This window comes from Grus americana, chromosome 2 (assembly GCF_028858705.1).
Source record: "Grus americana isolate bGruAme1 chromosome 2, bGruAme1.mat, whole genome shotgun sequence".
NCBI classification, from domain to species: domain Eukaryota; kingdom Metazoa; phylum Chordata; class Aves; order Gruiformes; family Gruidae; genus Grus; species Grus americana.
In genome coordinates, this window is record NC_072853.1 from 133,428,164 (window position 1) to 133,444,564 (window position 16,401).

The window sequence follows — 16,401 nt, forward strand, 5'->3', positions numbered from 1 at the left end:
TCTCTTCCTATACAAGAGCAAGGGGATATTAAGTGAAATTGACAGGAGACAGTCTCAAAACCAAACCAGCATAGTCTCCACTCTGCTGGGGGATGATGTGAATGCCAGATTTTTACATGGGTTCAAAAAAACAACCGAACAAGCTGACGGAAGAGAACACCACCACAGGTGGATGATGCTACTTCTCACACAGAAGCCTGAGCAACCAATCACCAAATCCTTACAAAACATTTTTGGATGGTATCACTGTTGGCTTGTCCTAGCCTTACAGTCCTCCCTAGATGCCCGCTGCTGGGGACAGGGAAGGAAGACAGAAGAGATATTTGTTAAATGGACCTTTAACATACAATTAGGAAGTACTAACAGAAGATTAGAACAAAACTGTAAAGTTAATGTAGTGTATATGCAATTTCAAGTCTGCTCTTTATAAATCAAGTAACAAAAAATGTACAAGAAATAGTGTAAATATCAGCATTTTTGTTCACCAGCTACTTTGGAACTTCTAGATTAAATGTGTAAATTGCTTAAGCCTGAACTAATGGAGTAACTGACACCAGTATCATGTTGTGCCTATCTGTAAACATGACCACTGAACAATAATGAATGCTGAGTTTTCCTTAGTATTGGCTATTCACCCTATTTAAAATTCTTATTTGATCTCAGTCTCCTACAGGTAATTTCTAGTCTCCACCACAAAGATTCTTTGCCCAGTTGGTCTCTGGTCTTTGCCATCTCTCTTCAGAGATCATCACTACAGTGCCTTTCAGAGGCAGTTCTACACTTAAGTCCTTTTCATCTTCTGATTCATCCTCTTCCACTTGTCAGCTTTAGTTTCTCTATCTAACACAATGGAACTTTGTCAGATCTGTCACTGCACCAGTTGACCCCCAATTCCTATCTTTTTGCATTGTAACTACCAGTTCCTCCAAACTCGTGCTCTCCTTTTCCAGTACTAATTTCTGCTAAGGGATCAAAGACTGATTTGAAGGTTTATTCACCAGTAAGTCTCCAAATCAGAGTCTTTGATCCCTTAGTTATAATGTCCTTCTGGACAAATAAGAGCACAAGGGAGGCCAATGTACTGCTCTTCAGAAAAAGCAGAGGAACTGTCAGCACTCAGAATAGCTAGTAACTCAAAAGCTGAGCTCTTAAAGTGTTCCTTCTTCCAAGATGCCACAGCTTGCAGCATTTCCAGTGTTTATGTTAAACAGGAATGCACCTCACTGCTATGTTTGTATAATGCATAACTGAAAATTTAGGAAAAGAACATATTTAAACTCATATACCCAAAAAATGTCTGATTCTATACCTGTCTGACAAAAGTAGTACATTTATACTGCAGCAAAAGGTTTGCTTATGTTCTTCTATAGGATACCTATAGCTTAGTACTAAAGTCAGCTAAAGCCTTCCTAGAAAGTCCAGAATGTACCAAGCCTTAATCTTCAAGGGTCAGTACAGAAGCTGGTAATAGAATGGCAGCTGTGGAAAAACATCTGCTTTTTACAAGCATATATCAAACCTTCATTTATGTTAATTAGAGCAACAGTGAGAAGGATGCAGAGTCTCAAGCTGCAGTGCACCACAGAAGAATCACGTTCCTTCACTCTGCAAACTGTACATCTTACATATGAGTATGAATGCCAACAGCTGAACTGAAGTGCAGAATGGTCAGTATCAGGAACTGAGACCACCTGGAAATGCTAAGGATGAAGTCCTCAGGGAATTGTTATGGACACTCCAGTCATATAGGAAGTAGATATTTGTTCAAGATTTATAATGGAAACTCAAGTGGATTTTAATACAATGATTGAAGATATTCTTGAGGTGATATCAAAGAATAAAACTGTGCTTATTCTTAACCCCACATGGCTTCTGCTTTACCTTTCATTTGGAGTAAAATGCTACATATTAAAAGTTTGCCACAGTTCAGGTTTTATTTTATTATTATTCCTAGATCCATATGTGGACACTGATACAGTAAGTTGGCAATATACAGTAAAAAAGTGGCACCTGAAAATGAGGTTCCTTGAGTATTCCAACCAGTTCTGCAATATTTTCATCTTTATTTATTAAGGGACTGATGTCTTCAAGAATTTCATTCACCAGCTCCAGGTTGTTGTCACTGACAGCCTCTAGTTTAGAATCTTCCAGTCGCTCGTGAGCCTGTAGGATTAAATATGAGACTATACTGTAAATAAGCTTCAAGTAGTTCCAATTTATAAACCTTCTAATTAATTTCTTTGTGCAACCTTTAGCAGGAAAGCCCGAAAAATTACATACAGTATAATCTGTATATTTTGTGTTTATAACTGCTGAAGGATTTTGCATGCTTAACTATGTGACCCAACAAACTTAATAAGCAGCATCTCTCAAGAGATGCTCGTATGTCCTTATTTCCTATAACCTCTATGCTATATACACCAAACAGTCTTTGAACAGTAGAGTGCCTCAGATCTTTTCTGCTTCAGCACCCATACCTCTTCTAGAAGAAGGACAAAAAAGGAACTATGGGATCTGCTCAGAAAAAAAAATAAAGTCTGCAATGGAAGCATTTACCTCAGGCTTCTCTCATTCAAACACCTTCAAACCAGCAAATTCTGAAGGAAAGTCTGCATAACTAAAGGAAATTCCAAAGAAAAGTCTGTGGCAAAGGCAGCTAACGGTATCCTGGGCTGCATTAAGAAGAGCCTTGCCAGAAGGTCAAGGTCTAACTTAGCACTGGTGAGGCCACACCTGGAATACTGTGTAGAGTTCTGGACATACCAGAAAGAGTTCAGTGACTAGAGCACCTCACATTTGAGGAAAGGCTGAGAGAGCTGAGACTGTTTAGCCTGGAGAAGAGAAGGCTCAGGGGGGATCTCATCAATGTGTATAAATACCTGAAGGGAGGGTGCAAAGAGGAGCCAGGCTCTTTTCAGTGGAGCCCAGTGACAGGCCCAGAGGCAATGGGCACAAAATGAAACACAGGAGGCTCTGTCTAAACATAAGGAAACACTTTTCTATTGTGAAGCTGACTGAGCACTAGCACAGTTTGCCCAGAGAGGTTGTGGAGTCTCCCTCCTTGGAGATACTCAAAAGCTGTCTAGACATGGCCCTGGGCAACCATCTCCAGGTGGCCCTGCTTGAGCCAGAGGTTGGACCAGATGCCCTCCAGAGGTACCTTCCAACCTCAACCACTCTGTGATAACTTTTCATCTCTTTCTAGAGCTATTACTGCAGACATAATCCTTTCCTAAATACTGCAGATACTTAAATTCATTGAAAGGTAGCAGCTTTGAGCTGCAAGACAAACATCTCATAAATCCAAATGTTTCACTCATTTATTACAGGCAGTGCTGTATCGTGAAATTAGGGAATAAGAGAAGGCCAAAGCTAACTAAGATTCTCAACACAATTAAGAGTTATTTGCAACACTGTAGCAACAAGAAGTTCAAAAAAGAACAATCACTTTGGCATGTAAAAACACAACAAATAACAGAGATATTTGGGAGTCATCTATATATACTTCCCATGTATGTGATTTGAAGGTATGCACAACACATCTACTTTCTTATTAGTGCCTCAAAACAGATGTTAAAAATATTTTGCTAAAACCAGAAAGCTTTTTTTCCTGAAATCATCTGAGTATTAAATTCTACTTCATATCTATAAAATGGTATTTCTGCAGGGCTGATGATCAAACACTGAAAAGGCTAACTTAACACAGAAAAAGGCATTTCAAACATTCCCCAACACCAACACACGCAAACCAAATGACCATGATTACAAAGTCATAGGAAGCTTGGCACCTACACACATTCTCCTTAATAAGGGAATACTATTTTGTATATAATATGTGCAGTAAACAATATTCTTCTTTTGAAGTTTACTTCTTTTACAGCAAGTAAAAACATAAATCTATTGACTTTTAAACATACTCCAACTGCAAAACCTTTATATGATTAGAGAATATGGGTTACCTTTTTTCTCACTCATTTTCTTTAAAATACTACCACTAACACAGAGTACACTCTAAATACAAATATCCTCACCCTTCACTCCAAAATCAAGGTCATGTATATCCTGGGAAACAAAGTTTATCAGTCAACAACTTTCTGACCCTGTAATATGTTGGGGAGTAGCAGGATAGGGAGTGGTGCAAATAATTTTAAAAAAAAAAAAAGAAAAGAAAAAAGGAATAGCTAATTTTGATACTGCAATTATTTCTAGTTCAGTTCATCATTTCAGAAATAGTGATAACGAATTGAGTCTTTTGATTCACTTGATATTTATTATACTTGCCAAATGTTGAAATAGTAAGGCTTTTGCCTCCAACAGTCTGACATCCTAAATACAGGACTCAATGTTTATAGATTACTCCTAAGATGTCTCCTTGATCTGGGTTAGGCATTCATCTGGTATGCTGTAGGCTATGCTACAATACTAAAGGCAATACTGTGAATGCAAAAAAGAAGATAAAAAGTTTTGAGGTTCAAAAGAATAGTTAACAATCCAGAAGAAGAGAATTTTGATAAGACAGTTCAGTACAAAACTGAGTAAAATTCATGCATGTTCCAAATTCAACAACTGCTTTCAAAAAAGCATAGCAATTATAAAGGCTAGTTAGGATTGAGCATTAATGTCAGTAAATGACAGGAAAATGCATTTTATGTGATTACAGTTACTTCCCCTTTCCCCTACCACCCACCGAAGAATGGAAAGGTACAGTAAAAGAACCCTATCTGAAAAAAGATCTGTAATTTCTACCTTGATGTCTTCATTCTTGACAGAAAAATTGTGAAATGAACTTAATGCAATTTTAAAAGATTAGCCAAATCTTGCATTGCAAAATATTATAAGCTACCTACTATGCTTATTGCTTGCCTTCATTTATTTAAGGACTGAAAAGAAACAATAAGCTTGTAGGGCTCATAGCACATTTCCCTAAGTTTCTTTTTGTCCTTTTTGGGATACTTTTCAGAATGATTCGTCTTAAGAATGGACTAATAAAGGAAAATGAAAAAGCTTTTACGTTTCTGGCCCGGTCTGAAATGAATCTGCTTAAATAATCTGATCATCTCGGGCTACTGAGAATTGCCTATTCTGTTAAAACTAGCTCTTCTAACAGAAAAACAAGTTTTATATATTTTTAGAGACAAATAGATATATATGAACTACATATACTTCATGAAGTGTGTTGTTGTTTTGATCTTGTCCTTTTTTAGCTCTGCTGGTTAGGACTGAGTTTTTGGGTTTAATTCCAAAATAATTACAAAAGAAAATATGAGTGAGGTCATGCCATATGAGTACAATTAAAACCTTTCAGCATTCTAGATAAAGCAAGTTTATAGTTAAGAGTCTGTTTCCATTACAAGCACTTCTTTACATCTGCTAGTCATTAAATTCCACATAATTGTAATTGGCCATTAAAGCACAAGTTCTTGATAAGAAAAAATGCTTTGCAATGAACACTTTCTTCACAATAAATATTAAATTAAAGATGACGTATGCAGCAGATACTGAAGTTGGAAACAACTCTAAGAAAATGGTTTTACTTACTCTAGTAAATTTAGTACACAAATCTTTCTCTCTGCAGTCATCTCACTAGAGATGAGACACATGTATTATTTCTAAGTTTATTACTATGCAATGTCTTCCACTTACAACCAATTTTTTGAACAGCTAAACAGAAGTAAATTCTTAAATGAATTCTTACGAGAAGTTTTGCGTTCCAGATTTTTATACTGAGCAAAATCCCTGCACAACAATCCTTTAGCTTTACAGCTTTTTCATGCCTGCCCAGAGGGCATTGCTTTCAAATGTCTATTCACATTAAAGAGACAGCTACAACTGTTTTTTCCTCATGAAAGGAGCTTATTTTTATGACATAAGATTAAGAAAGAGTATGCGCTGTGCCATGCTGACTGCATCTCCTACTACATTTTAATTACAGAGTCCCAAGATTTTTTGAAAATATCACCTTACATATTTATAAATATGTACCATCTATAGATAAAAGATTTTCATAATACAAGACCAAAACTAAGGATAACCCATGTCTCAGAGAGCCGACAATCAAAGGTCCCAATTACTCTGAAATCCAGGAAAGGGCATGGAGAGACTATGTCACTGGGCTGATCAGAAAGTTGTTTTGAGCCACATATAAAAAGAAAACTTGTTTACGCCATGGGGGAAAGAAGGTTATTGCTCTCACTTTTCATCTTTGGCAAAACTGCTAAAAGTCAGAAGGCATATGGGTTTTGCACACAACAGTGGTCACGAAACTATACTAAAACCAGCTTCTTCTAATTTCAAGTATTTTGACATTCTCTTCATAAATAATTTTACCACATTATTTCTGGAGTCTCTGAATTTTACTTCTTCCTCTAGATTCTTCCATATAACAATAAATCGGCATGCACAGAAATTACATTATACCAAATCTTCACCTTCAAGAACTCCTTCAAGTCTTTCAGTAAGATGTACCATACATAAAAGCCATTGTTAATACCTCAATCCATACTCAGTGTTCATACAATAATTTAAGAGTTAAAATATTCCTAGAGTCCTCTCAGAGCAGCGAGTTTAAATACCTTAGCAAGTGATCTTACAATAGGGTTTTCCATAATTCCTTTAAGAAAAATCAGGTCTATTTCTTCAGCGCCTGTTGATGTCGGCAGATCAGTAAGGTTATCCAGGACCTGCTGCATGGCTGCTGACAAAACAAAAACAAAAAGTAAGTACTGACCAAAACAGGCTTGCATAAATAGCAAAAGCTCTGGGAAACACCACAATATTAACTTTAGAGATATTAAACAGCCAACTGCATCTACTGAGAGCAAGCGGACAGAAGAGAAAGATAAACTTTGTTGTTGTTGTTTGAAAGGTGGAAATAAAGGATCTATCCAAATACTTATCATCATAATCAAATGAAATCCATGCCCAGCACATTCCTTTCAAGATTCACTACTACTTAAAGATTGAAAAAAACAAACAAGTATAAACTACATATAAGGTATGCATAATCTTCCAAATACAATATAAGTAACTCATTCATGACTCTTCTCATTTAATCTTTCTTTCAGAGGAAGTTTTCAGCCCTCATACGTATACCAATGAAAGACAAGTTTTACAGTTCTTGTATAGCCAGACATCACTGTTTTTAAAATGAACACACAATTCCAAACCAATTTTTTTTAACCACAAATTTGCTTCCAAGGCAGCTCTTACCTTGGGCACATTTGCATATGTCCCCAGCAGTCCTTTACAACCAGTCCTGACTTTACAACCAGTTTCTGACTTACTGCACTCCAGCCCTTAGTGGAGAGGCTAACACCAACCTGGCACCACAACACACTGCAACAGGAAGTATATCCTACAATGTGAAACATATTGTGCCTGCCCAGTACTCTCAGTGGAGATTTTCCTGGCTACCTACAGACTCACAGAGAGAACTGCAGCAACTTGGGTGACAGCAAACAAGAGTGCCCAAGAAAAAGTCTGAAAATCCCACCATCCCAGCTCTCCTGTCCCGTGAAGTCATTGAGGTGAGTGAGGAGAATTTATTTTATTACTGTGTGCTTCAACACTCCTATTTAAGATAAAGTTGAACGAAACAGATCTTTTATGTCATCCAACAGGTTCAGTATGTTCACACATTACAGAGAACTTGGCGCATGGGCACCACACATTTGGGCGCATGCGCAGCAGCGCTTAGCGGGGATTGTATCAGAGATTAATGTGTGCCAGTTTAGACTAAGCACAAAAGGGGGCACCACTGGAGACAGTTATGATGTCCCTCGCAAGGTAAATGGTCATTCTTTTCCTGTTTTCCAACACATGACTAAATATTCTTATTTTCTAGTATTATCTTGTAGTGAATAACTTATACTGTTCTTTTTAACTGTATTCTTTTAAACTTCTGCAGAGTTATATGCGCATGCTCAGACGCATACACAGATATACTGAAAAAAATCTTCTGTTGAGATCCCCAATAAACTAAAAAGCATTAAAACAACCACTGTGTACTCCAATGCTCCACATGTTGCATAGCAGCATATAGCAAGAGAATTAGAAAGCCTATATGCCCCTTCTCCCACACAGGAATTTACCCTTAACTTTCCTCATTGCTTTACAATGAAAGCTATTATGACACACTGCACATAACAGAACAAACAGCATTTCTCAACACCTACTTTCTAATTTCAATTCTTCCTAGAAAATTCCATCCCAAGAAAAAAATTTCTGGCCATTCTTTCTGTCAAGTGGAATTGACTTTTCCAACAATCAAATCGTCTTGTATGTCAAAAGACTGCATTTTTTAAAAATACGTTTTAACCATACTTCTCATTTTCAAAAAGTGAATCTTCTTGTGAAACCATGAGTAGGAGGGAAAAATGACACTTTATGCTTTCACATTTTGAAGCAATATTATTTCTACTTTTTTAATAGACAAAGTGCTGTTAGCAATCACATATTACGTAAAGTCAACAAATCAATCTGTAAATAGTCCACATCTTCCTCAGGCTAAGTATGTCCTGTATCTTGACTAGTTCAGCTGCAGATGCAACTGCCTTGTTTCACATTTTCTCAATTCCCAGTTATAGATTCATGACTCTTAATCATAGAATCGTTTTGGTTGGAAAAGACCTTTAAGATCATCGAGTCCAACCGTTAACCTAGCACTGCCAAGTCCAACCACTAAACCATGTCCCTAAGCGCCACATCTATGTGTCAGTTATGCAAGCTACAGTATTTGCACAAGTAGATAGATCTTTCTAGCCAGTTTACGTAGTGTACTGGGTGCTGCATAAATACTGCAGGGGTTGTAATAATAAGCTTTCTTTACATTTTAAATGGTTATGTAAATTGTTTTTAAGGGACTTCAATTTAGCGCTTTTGTTCTTATAAATAATCTAAGTAAAAATATAAAGCTTCCTTCAGGTCAAAGCATGCATCTCAAATACCAGTTGCAATTCCAGCACTTGATGCTGACAGAGGCGGGCATAATAAAGACATTCCTTATATATCTCCATGTTAATAAGCTGTTTTCTACATAATCCTTCCAGAATTCTGCCTGAGAATGATCAAATTAAAAAAAATAAAATACCTACATAAAAACTTTATCATGAAGGAGAAACCGTTAAGAGCAACATTTAGCTTCACAAGAATGACTTTCAAGCTTTGTGCAGCTAGACAAGATATTTTCAAATTAATATTTTATTTAATAAAGGTTTCACAGATTCTAGCATCGGAACTACTTAAGTATATTTTAGCATTCTTGGAAAGTAGTGAACACCTTCATTAACATGCAGAGTTGATAAAAACCTTCACAAAGGCAGACTTGCACCCTGCGTGATCAAAACCAAAACCAGCTGTTTTCAGAAATAGCTTCCTATTGCTGTGCATCAGATCATTGCCTTTTCTCATGGCACAACCATCACGGCAAGAGTCTTCTTAGCTATAGTGTTGCCTCAATATTAGAAAGAAAATAAAAAAGGCAGGCATATGTAAGCTGGGATAAGGCACCTTTACTCACCCTGGATTGTTTACATTTGAACACAATGTGAGTCTCTATATTGCTTCAGTGTAGCTAGTTCCTCATCCTAAGGGGAAGATCTTTCTAAGCAGCTGAATAAAAAAACCCCAAAACTGTTAAGTACTCCTTTATTTTAACCAGCTACAAGGTGAAGTAAAAGATTTTTAGCACAAGAGAAAGCTTTAAGAAGCTTCAACAAAGTCTTTGCACCTGTGGTAACTAGAGCAATGTTTATACACTTCCCTCTGTTTATATGCTTCACAATGTTCCACTGCTTTACATTCACCTGGCAAAAAAATTCAGAACATGACCAAATGTTATTTTTCAAAAAATCATCAGGAGCATCTTCCAACAGGAATTACGTCATCTGGATTATTTAAAAATAATAGAAAACAATACATGGATACTTCTTGTGACAGACTAGACCAAGCACTTTAATTAATGTCAGTGTTTTACATTTATTATGCAAGTCATGGGCCACCTTCAAACATGGTTCCCGTTTAATGTGAAATGCTAATATTTGCTCATGTGTGCAAATAGCTTTCAAAGTCTAAGCAACATACTGACCCACACGTGCCTTAGATATTCATACGTGTACTTTCAAACAATTTGATCTATCCAACGACAATTTAAGGGGAGGAAGAAGGGGAAGACACTTTGGTAAATGTATTATAGACCCTCTTTTTATGTATCTATTCAACAGGCTTTTGTTTATTCATTTCTAGTGAAAAAAAAAGAATCTTATTAAAATTAAAAACAGCAGGAGATATGTGGTTTCCAGGCTTAATTACAATGATCTTTCAGAATAATGTAGATACACATGGAATTTCAAGTAGCAGTCTTTAAAACAATTTCACTTTTTCTTTCCTGCAACAAAGCCACCTTAGCTCTTTTAGAAAAGTATTTTTATCTTTGAGCAGCAGGAATGAAAGCTGAAGATGTAAGTACTCATCATAGGAAAGTTTTACTTAAAAGATCCTATCAAGCAAGAAATAGATGGAACTAAGGAGTTTGGAGACTACCAAATCTAAATACCCTATCAAAAATTGCCTTTTGAGCCTCCTGTCTCTTCTCTGGCAAATCTGCCCGTGAAATGTTGATAGAGGTTACTCGCTGGGGTAGAGGGGGAAGACTTGTAGAACTTGCATTTAAGTCAGGCATACAAGAATTAAGGACTACAGTGAACAAACACACAACCTGGTAAGCAGTCAAACTGCATAAACCAGGTTGTCAGGAGTGCTCCTTATTGTTGAATACTTTGGTGTACAATAAAAAGTGGAAAATTAATTTGGTCTCTCTTGCCTCTCTTGTCCCATCTTTTTAGAGGAAACAGGTTAATAACATCCTAAACTTTGAGAGTTCTACTATGTACCTCCTTCTCCCTCTGAAGATCAGTCTTTTCCATATTCAAGGACCTATCTGGGTAAATTTTAAATTCTCATCACAACACAAAAGGATTTGCTTTCATGAGGACAGCATGAGATAACCATAGTAGTCAACCATGCCTAACAAAACCATATAGGAACACACACATTACAAGAAACACACATTGACAACAGTGTCCAGACAGAACAGGAGGAAATGAGCAGCACAAACAGGGTCTCAGTTGAGGCAAGGTGTTGAACTAAAGGGATTCTTAGGAAAAAGTGCAACAGAACCGAGTTTGAGCTGGAACTCCTAAGAGAAAATGAGATTACAAAGGGACACCCTCCACTCCAGCCACTGGCTTTGGTGACAGGGAACATACACACACATAGAATTAATTTCCACAGTCAATTTTCAAAGAACATCTTCATAACCATAGAAAGCTTAAAGCCTCAAGCAAGACTCAGCAGGAGCATACTGATCTGCTGTGTACACACACTGAACAATTTAATCCTACTACGCATACGATCCCATACTCAGGAGAAACTAGTTTGTCATTTGATCACTGTATCAAAAAGGGAAAGGGGGGAGGGGGGGAGAAAGCCATGTTAATTTCTGTGGCAAATACCATGCATCCTGAAGCATAAGAATACAGAAATTCTACTTATGAATGCAATATTTACTAACTAGAATTAACTCCTCCTAATTTTCATGTAGCTCTTCAGACAACCAAAGGATGCTTCAAACGTTTAATCTACATACTGTACCTTACAATGGTAAATTCAGATCAAATATAAGTAAAAGATACTATGATGACTCTTCTCTTCTTGTATTTGTAAGAAAAAGACAGGTTTTTACCAAGCTCTCAACTGTGACTCTTCTATCAAATTTGATTTTACTCTTTCTTTCAGTGCCTAATTCTTGTCTACATTAATTCTGTGTAAAGGAAAGAGGAAGCATACATTTAAATAAATTTTCCAGATTTGCAGACAGAAGACAAATGTGTCACTCACTGGGGAAAATTAAAGCTTTCCAGAGTGAATACTGTGCACAGATTTTTTAGCTCAATTTCATTTTATTAGTCTCCAAGCTTACAAACTAAGAGGAATTAAAAGAAAATTATGTATAATATATTTAAATAAATGTATGCATATATATTTCCACATGGCCTACCCATCTGGATAGGAAGGGGTAACAAATACCTCAAGGACTATTGGCGAGGCTGGTCCTTCACACAAAGTCTAGAAAGTTAGATTAAAATCTCACCACATATATAAACTTTGTAAACAATTTCTTGTGTGATTTAAAACCTTTTCAAGATGGATATATCCAAAAGACAAGTTTCACGAGACACCCAATATGCACAGACAAAAGAAGATTCACTTGTAACTCATACAGCCATTAACCAATAACAGCTGTTTTCATTTTTTCCAATTCTATTCATGTTTTCTTTAAAAAATGGATTTATGCTTTAACACACTGCAGGCAAAAAAAGTTATTTTGCATTGGCCACTTCTCTTTCCAGTTATAAATTATAACATTTTTGGCAGCCTAGGTCTGAGAAAAGGAGTACCTATGAACAAGTTAACAATTTGAGCTAGTACAAACAAGTTCATTCACTAATAGACTACTGATCAAGAATACATGAAACACTGACAAAGCCCTCTGTTGCTACTGTTAGCGTAAGTTTCAGAAACCAGGTTTTAAGACAAAAGTCTCTGGGAAAGCATTATGCAGTGAGCACATACAACATTACTTTTGCATTGTCACAGCCTACAACTGTATTCACTAAGCAGAGATCACATTTAGAAATACCTCCAGAGAAGCGCTATAAAAGTGATGTACAACTGCAGTTTAGCCCCTCTGCTCCTCTATGCCAGGCTACAAATTAGTTACATAATCCCATAAAAGGTATGCCTACAGTGCTTATTGTAGTAGGGTACAATGATACTTGGGCTCTCAAGCTTCCACAGACTTTGCATCTACATCAGTGTGAGGTTTTATCCAGGCTATCTGACAAATAATTGCCAAGCAGGGAGTGTTGGGGCAATGCAGCTATAGCCACCTTAACTCAAATGTTTCTGGCCGGCAGTCCACTGTAGCATCATGTAGGCACATCTTCTAAACAGGACCCCTTCCTCATTCAGTAAATACAGTGGATCTCATCCAGAAAGACAGTAAGACTGCTTAACAAAGGAAGCATGTCTGCAGCATGTGTACTTTACTGACTGCAGAATCAGATAAATCAATAGCATGTATGGCAGTGAATTACTAGAGGAAGGAGGAAAAGTCTAATTGAGAAGAATGAATGCTCCTCTGGATATTCAAATTCTACTCACTGGATTTTTGCATGTTGCAAAGAAATAACATAAATACTTGGAAATGTTTACTAATTTTTTTACTTCATTTTCTCCAAGTCTCCTGGCAAGCCAAGATTGAGCCATTTTAGGAAAACTATAAATAGAAGCTCTAGCAGTCCTTACCCTCATGAAACCTAGCTCAACTACATCTTACATGCCCATTTTTCATGCCTCTTCAGGTCACAAAAGCTATGGGGAAGAGCGAATAACCCTTCCCCATCCCAAACACTGCAGTCATACTTCTTTCAGGCTGTGAAGTTTGTCTAAAAAAAGATGAAGCACAAATTTTCTGATGAACAGATGGACCTTACAGCTGCATCTTTTGTAAAGAAAAGCACTATTTTAAAATTATTCCAGCAAAGATAAAATGGGAACAAAGCATCACATCTCCAAAACCACCTGAATTAAAAGGTTAAGTCTTATTTGAATATATATATCATGAACAACAATAAGATATTGGTAAGAGATACACTAAAACCCAGTACTGAGGAAATTGTGTTACACTTCTCTTTCTTAAAGGATTGTAAAGAAAATTATCTCAATTGTAAAGTACAAAGGCAATTAACTTAACTTTACGCTCACTAACTAAGTTTGACGCTTTGAAGATAAGCCTATACAGGTGTTAAATATTACCAAGCTTTTTGACTTTTTTTTTAATTAGAGAAAGACTGATGCAAGCTTCAGGCACAGACGATGATTAACTGAAGAAGCATACACATGCACACACAAAGATATGCTCAATATGTCTTTTCTGACAGAGAGAAGCATCTCTTATAATGGTTTGAAAGTTCTCTGCAGCAAACAAATGGTAGGACAGCAGAAACCTGCACAGTGATTCCTCTAGTGTAGTCTGAGCCATTTAATGAATTTGCTTCTTTATTATAGTATTTGTGCCACACTGGAAGAGGCAGGAGGGCTTAAGATGACTTCTGAAAGGTTCAGGACATGCAATTATTTAAAAAGATAATGCACTTTCCCTTTTTTCTGCTTAAATAGTTTTCATGCTCCACTAAATAAGTAGCATTTCTTACTGAATTACAGCATATACAGCTGTTTGAGACTAATCAGTTAAAACAAATGATTACTGAAAAGCAAACATTTTCCTCCCAGGAATATGTTCAGGAAAATAACTGGATCAAGTTATGAAAGCTTAACTTAAGTGGGAAGGGTCCCCATGAAGTCTCTAAATCCAACCTCATGCTCTAAGAAGGGACGCCTATGAAAGCACACCACATTGCTCAGGGCAGTAAAGTCTTGAAAACCTCCCAGGATGGAGACTGTACAACTTCTCTTGGCAACTGCTTCCACTTCTTCCTAATGATGAAAAAGGTTTTCCTTACCTACAGCCTGAATTTCTCTTGATTCCATTTCTGTAATCTGTCTCTCATCCTCACTGGAACAGGTTGCCAGCAGAAGTTGTGGAGCCTCCATCCCTGGAGATGGACACAGTCCTGGACAAGCTGCTCCAGTTGATCCTGTTTGAGCAGGGGAGTCGGGCCAGATGATCTGAAGGAGGCCCTTCCAACCTCAGTGATTCCGTGATTCTGTAATTATTTCCTGGCATCCTTCATTCTGATGGAAAGCTTTGTTTAGTACTATTACTCTTCGCTATATACTCTTTCACACCATGTAAATACTACCTTTAAATAAATACTGGAAACTCATATTGATACTATACTGAAAGATAGAAATCTCCACTCTTTCTATAATCTAAAAGGCCCTAGTTTAAACCCATAAACACCATCAAGCTCAGTTATGGATGCCTGCACTTCTCCAGGGAGACTCAGGCAACACTGAAACAGCTATGCTAGCAGTGGTCATTTTGAGTTAAACGTAAGAATTTTTACACCATTAAAAAGAAGAAAAAAAAGCAGACCTATGCCTCAAAATAATTCCTTTATGAATTGACACTAACTTGCTATGCTGTTTTACGGCTTCTCAATACTGTTCATCAGAAACTTAATAACTACAGTAAATCTTCGCTGAACATCACCACTGCCTGTTGCCAACAAATAAAAAATTTACTTCTGTTTTTTGAAATCTTTACATATTGCCCTAAATATATGAAGCTTCTACTCTAGCTGATATTTGCATTAGTCTTCCTAAAATGTAGTGCTAAGGAGCCAAATTTTGAAACCTGTTCCATTTCCCATCTAAATCATGTAATGCACAGCTTAAAGGAAACCACTGCTTTCCCTCTTGCTATTACAAATGTTCACGCTGCCATTTAGAAGAAATAAACTTTGAGGAGATCTTTGAGAAAACTTCAAAACATAAGCATTTCTCTGCACCTGCCAAGTTGCACAAATATGAAGACCAAATATTCCAGACATTGAAGAAATTATTAAAAAAGCATTTAAGTAATCCAGAAATCTAAATGTGTTGGAGGCAGTGGAGGTCAGTGGAAAGAAAAGGAGATACTCTACACTTTTGAAAGCCTCTACCTATAGTATAGATAAGTAGGACTGTATATGTAAAAGCTTCCATTGTAGAAAAAAATATTAAGTGTTCCAAGAGGAGAGAAATTAAAAACTGTATTGTGCCTCAAACTAGAAGCAGCAGTTGCATTTGAAATAAAATACGGAAGGAATTTAATACAAAAGCTTCAGCCACCATAGAGCATGAACTGGAGTGTGTAAAAGCAAGTCACCTAAAAGCTTTTTAGAAAGGACAAATTAAATTATTTCATTTTTCTTGTAGCATTCTTACTTTTCAGCTACAGATGTTAGGAAAGTATGTATTGATGTCACACAAAAACTACTGTACTTTAAATGAATACTAGCATATGCCCCAGGAGAAATTTCAGTTTTGGTGAACAAAGACTGTACTCCCTTAGTTCTTCAACAACTTTAGTACTTCAGGTACTAGAGGATATTTTAAAACTGATTTTTAAATGAAGGCAAAATGCATTCAGTGGATATGCAGTCTAAGATACTACTTTGTACCCTAAGTTTCAGTACAAATTCAACAAGTTTCATGATGTTTCCCGCACTCCACTCAACTTATACAACAGGCTGACCTTACTGGATCACATCAATCATCTTCCCTGGTATTTTGCAAGAAACAGCTGGATGAAAAAACTTGTATTCTCTGCAGTCACACAGGCAATTAATGTCAGTATTTATGAAGTCTAAAATGCCAGCATAACAGATGCAACAA

The 16,401-nt window shown here is 36.7% G+C and overlaps 1 protein-coding gene across 2 annotated transcripts in view; it reads right to left on the reverse strand.

Annotated features, from left to right (window-relative positions):
• Positions 1 to 16,401, reverse strand: part of PALS2 (protein associated with LIN7 2, MAGUK p55 family member) — a 58,640-nt gene that overhangs the window by 18,992 nt on the left and 23,247 nt on the right. The window contains exons 2-3 of one of the 2 annotated variants that reach the window (XM_054817299.1): positions 6,573 to 6,691; positions 2,011 to 2,163 (exon numbers count right to left, since the gene is read on the reverse strand). In XM_054817299.1, the coding sequence (XP_054673274.1) occupies positions 2,011 to 2,163; positions 6,573 to 6,689 (270 nt within the window). In that variant the 5' untranslated portion in view covers positions 6,690 to 6,691. Of the gene's footprint in view, positions 1 to 2,010; positions 2,164 to 6,572; positions 6,695 to 16,401 lie in introns of both variants that reach the window. The other variant, XM_054817300.1, reaches the window with a different exon arrangement.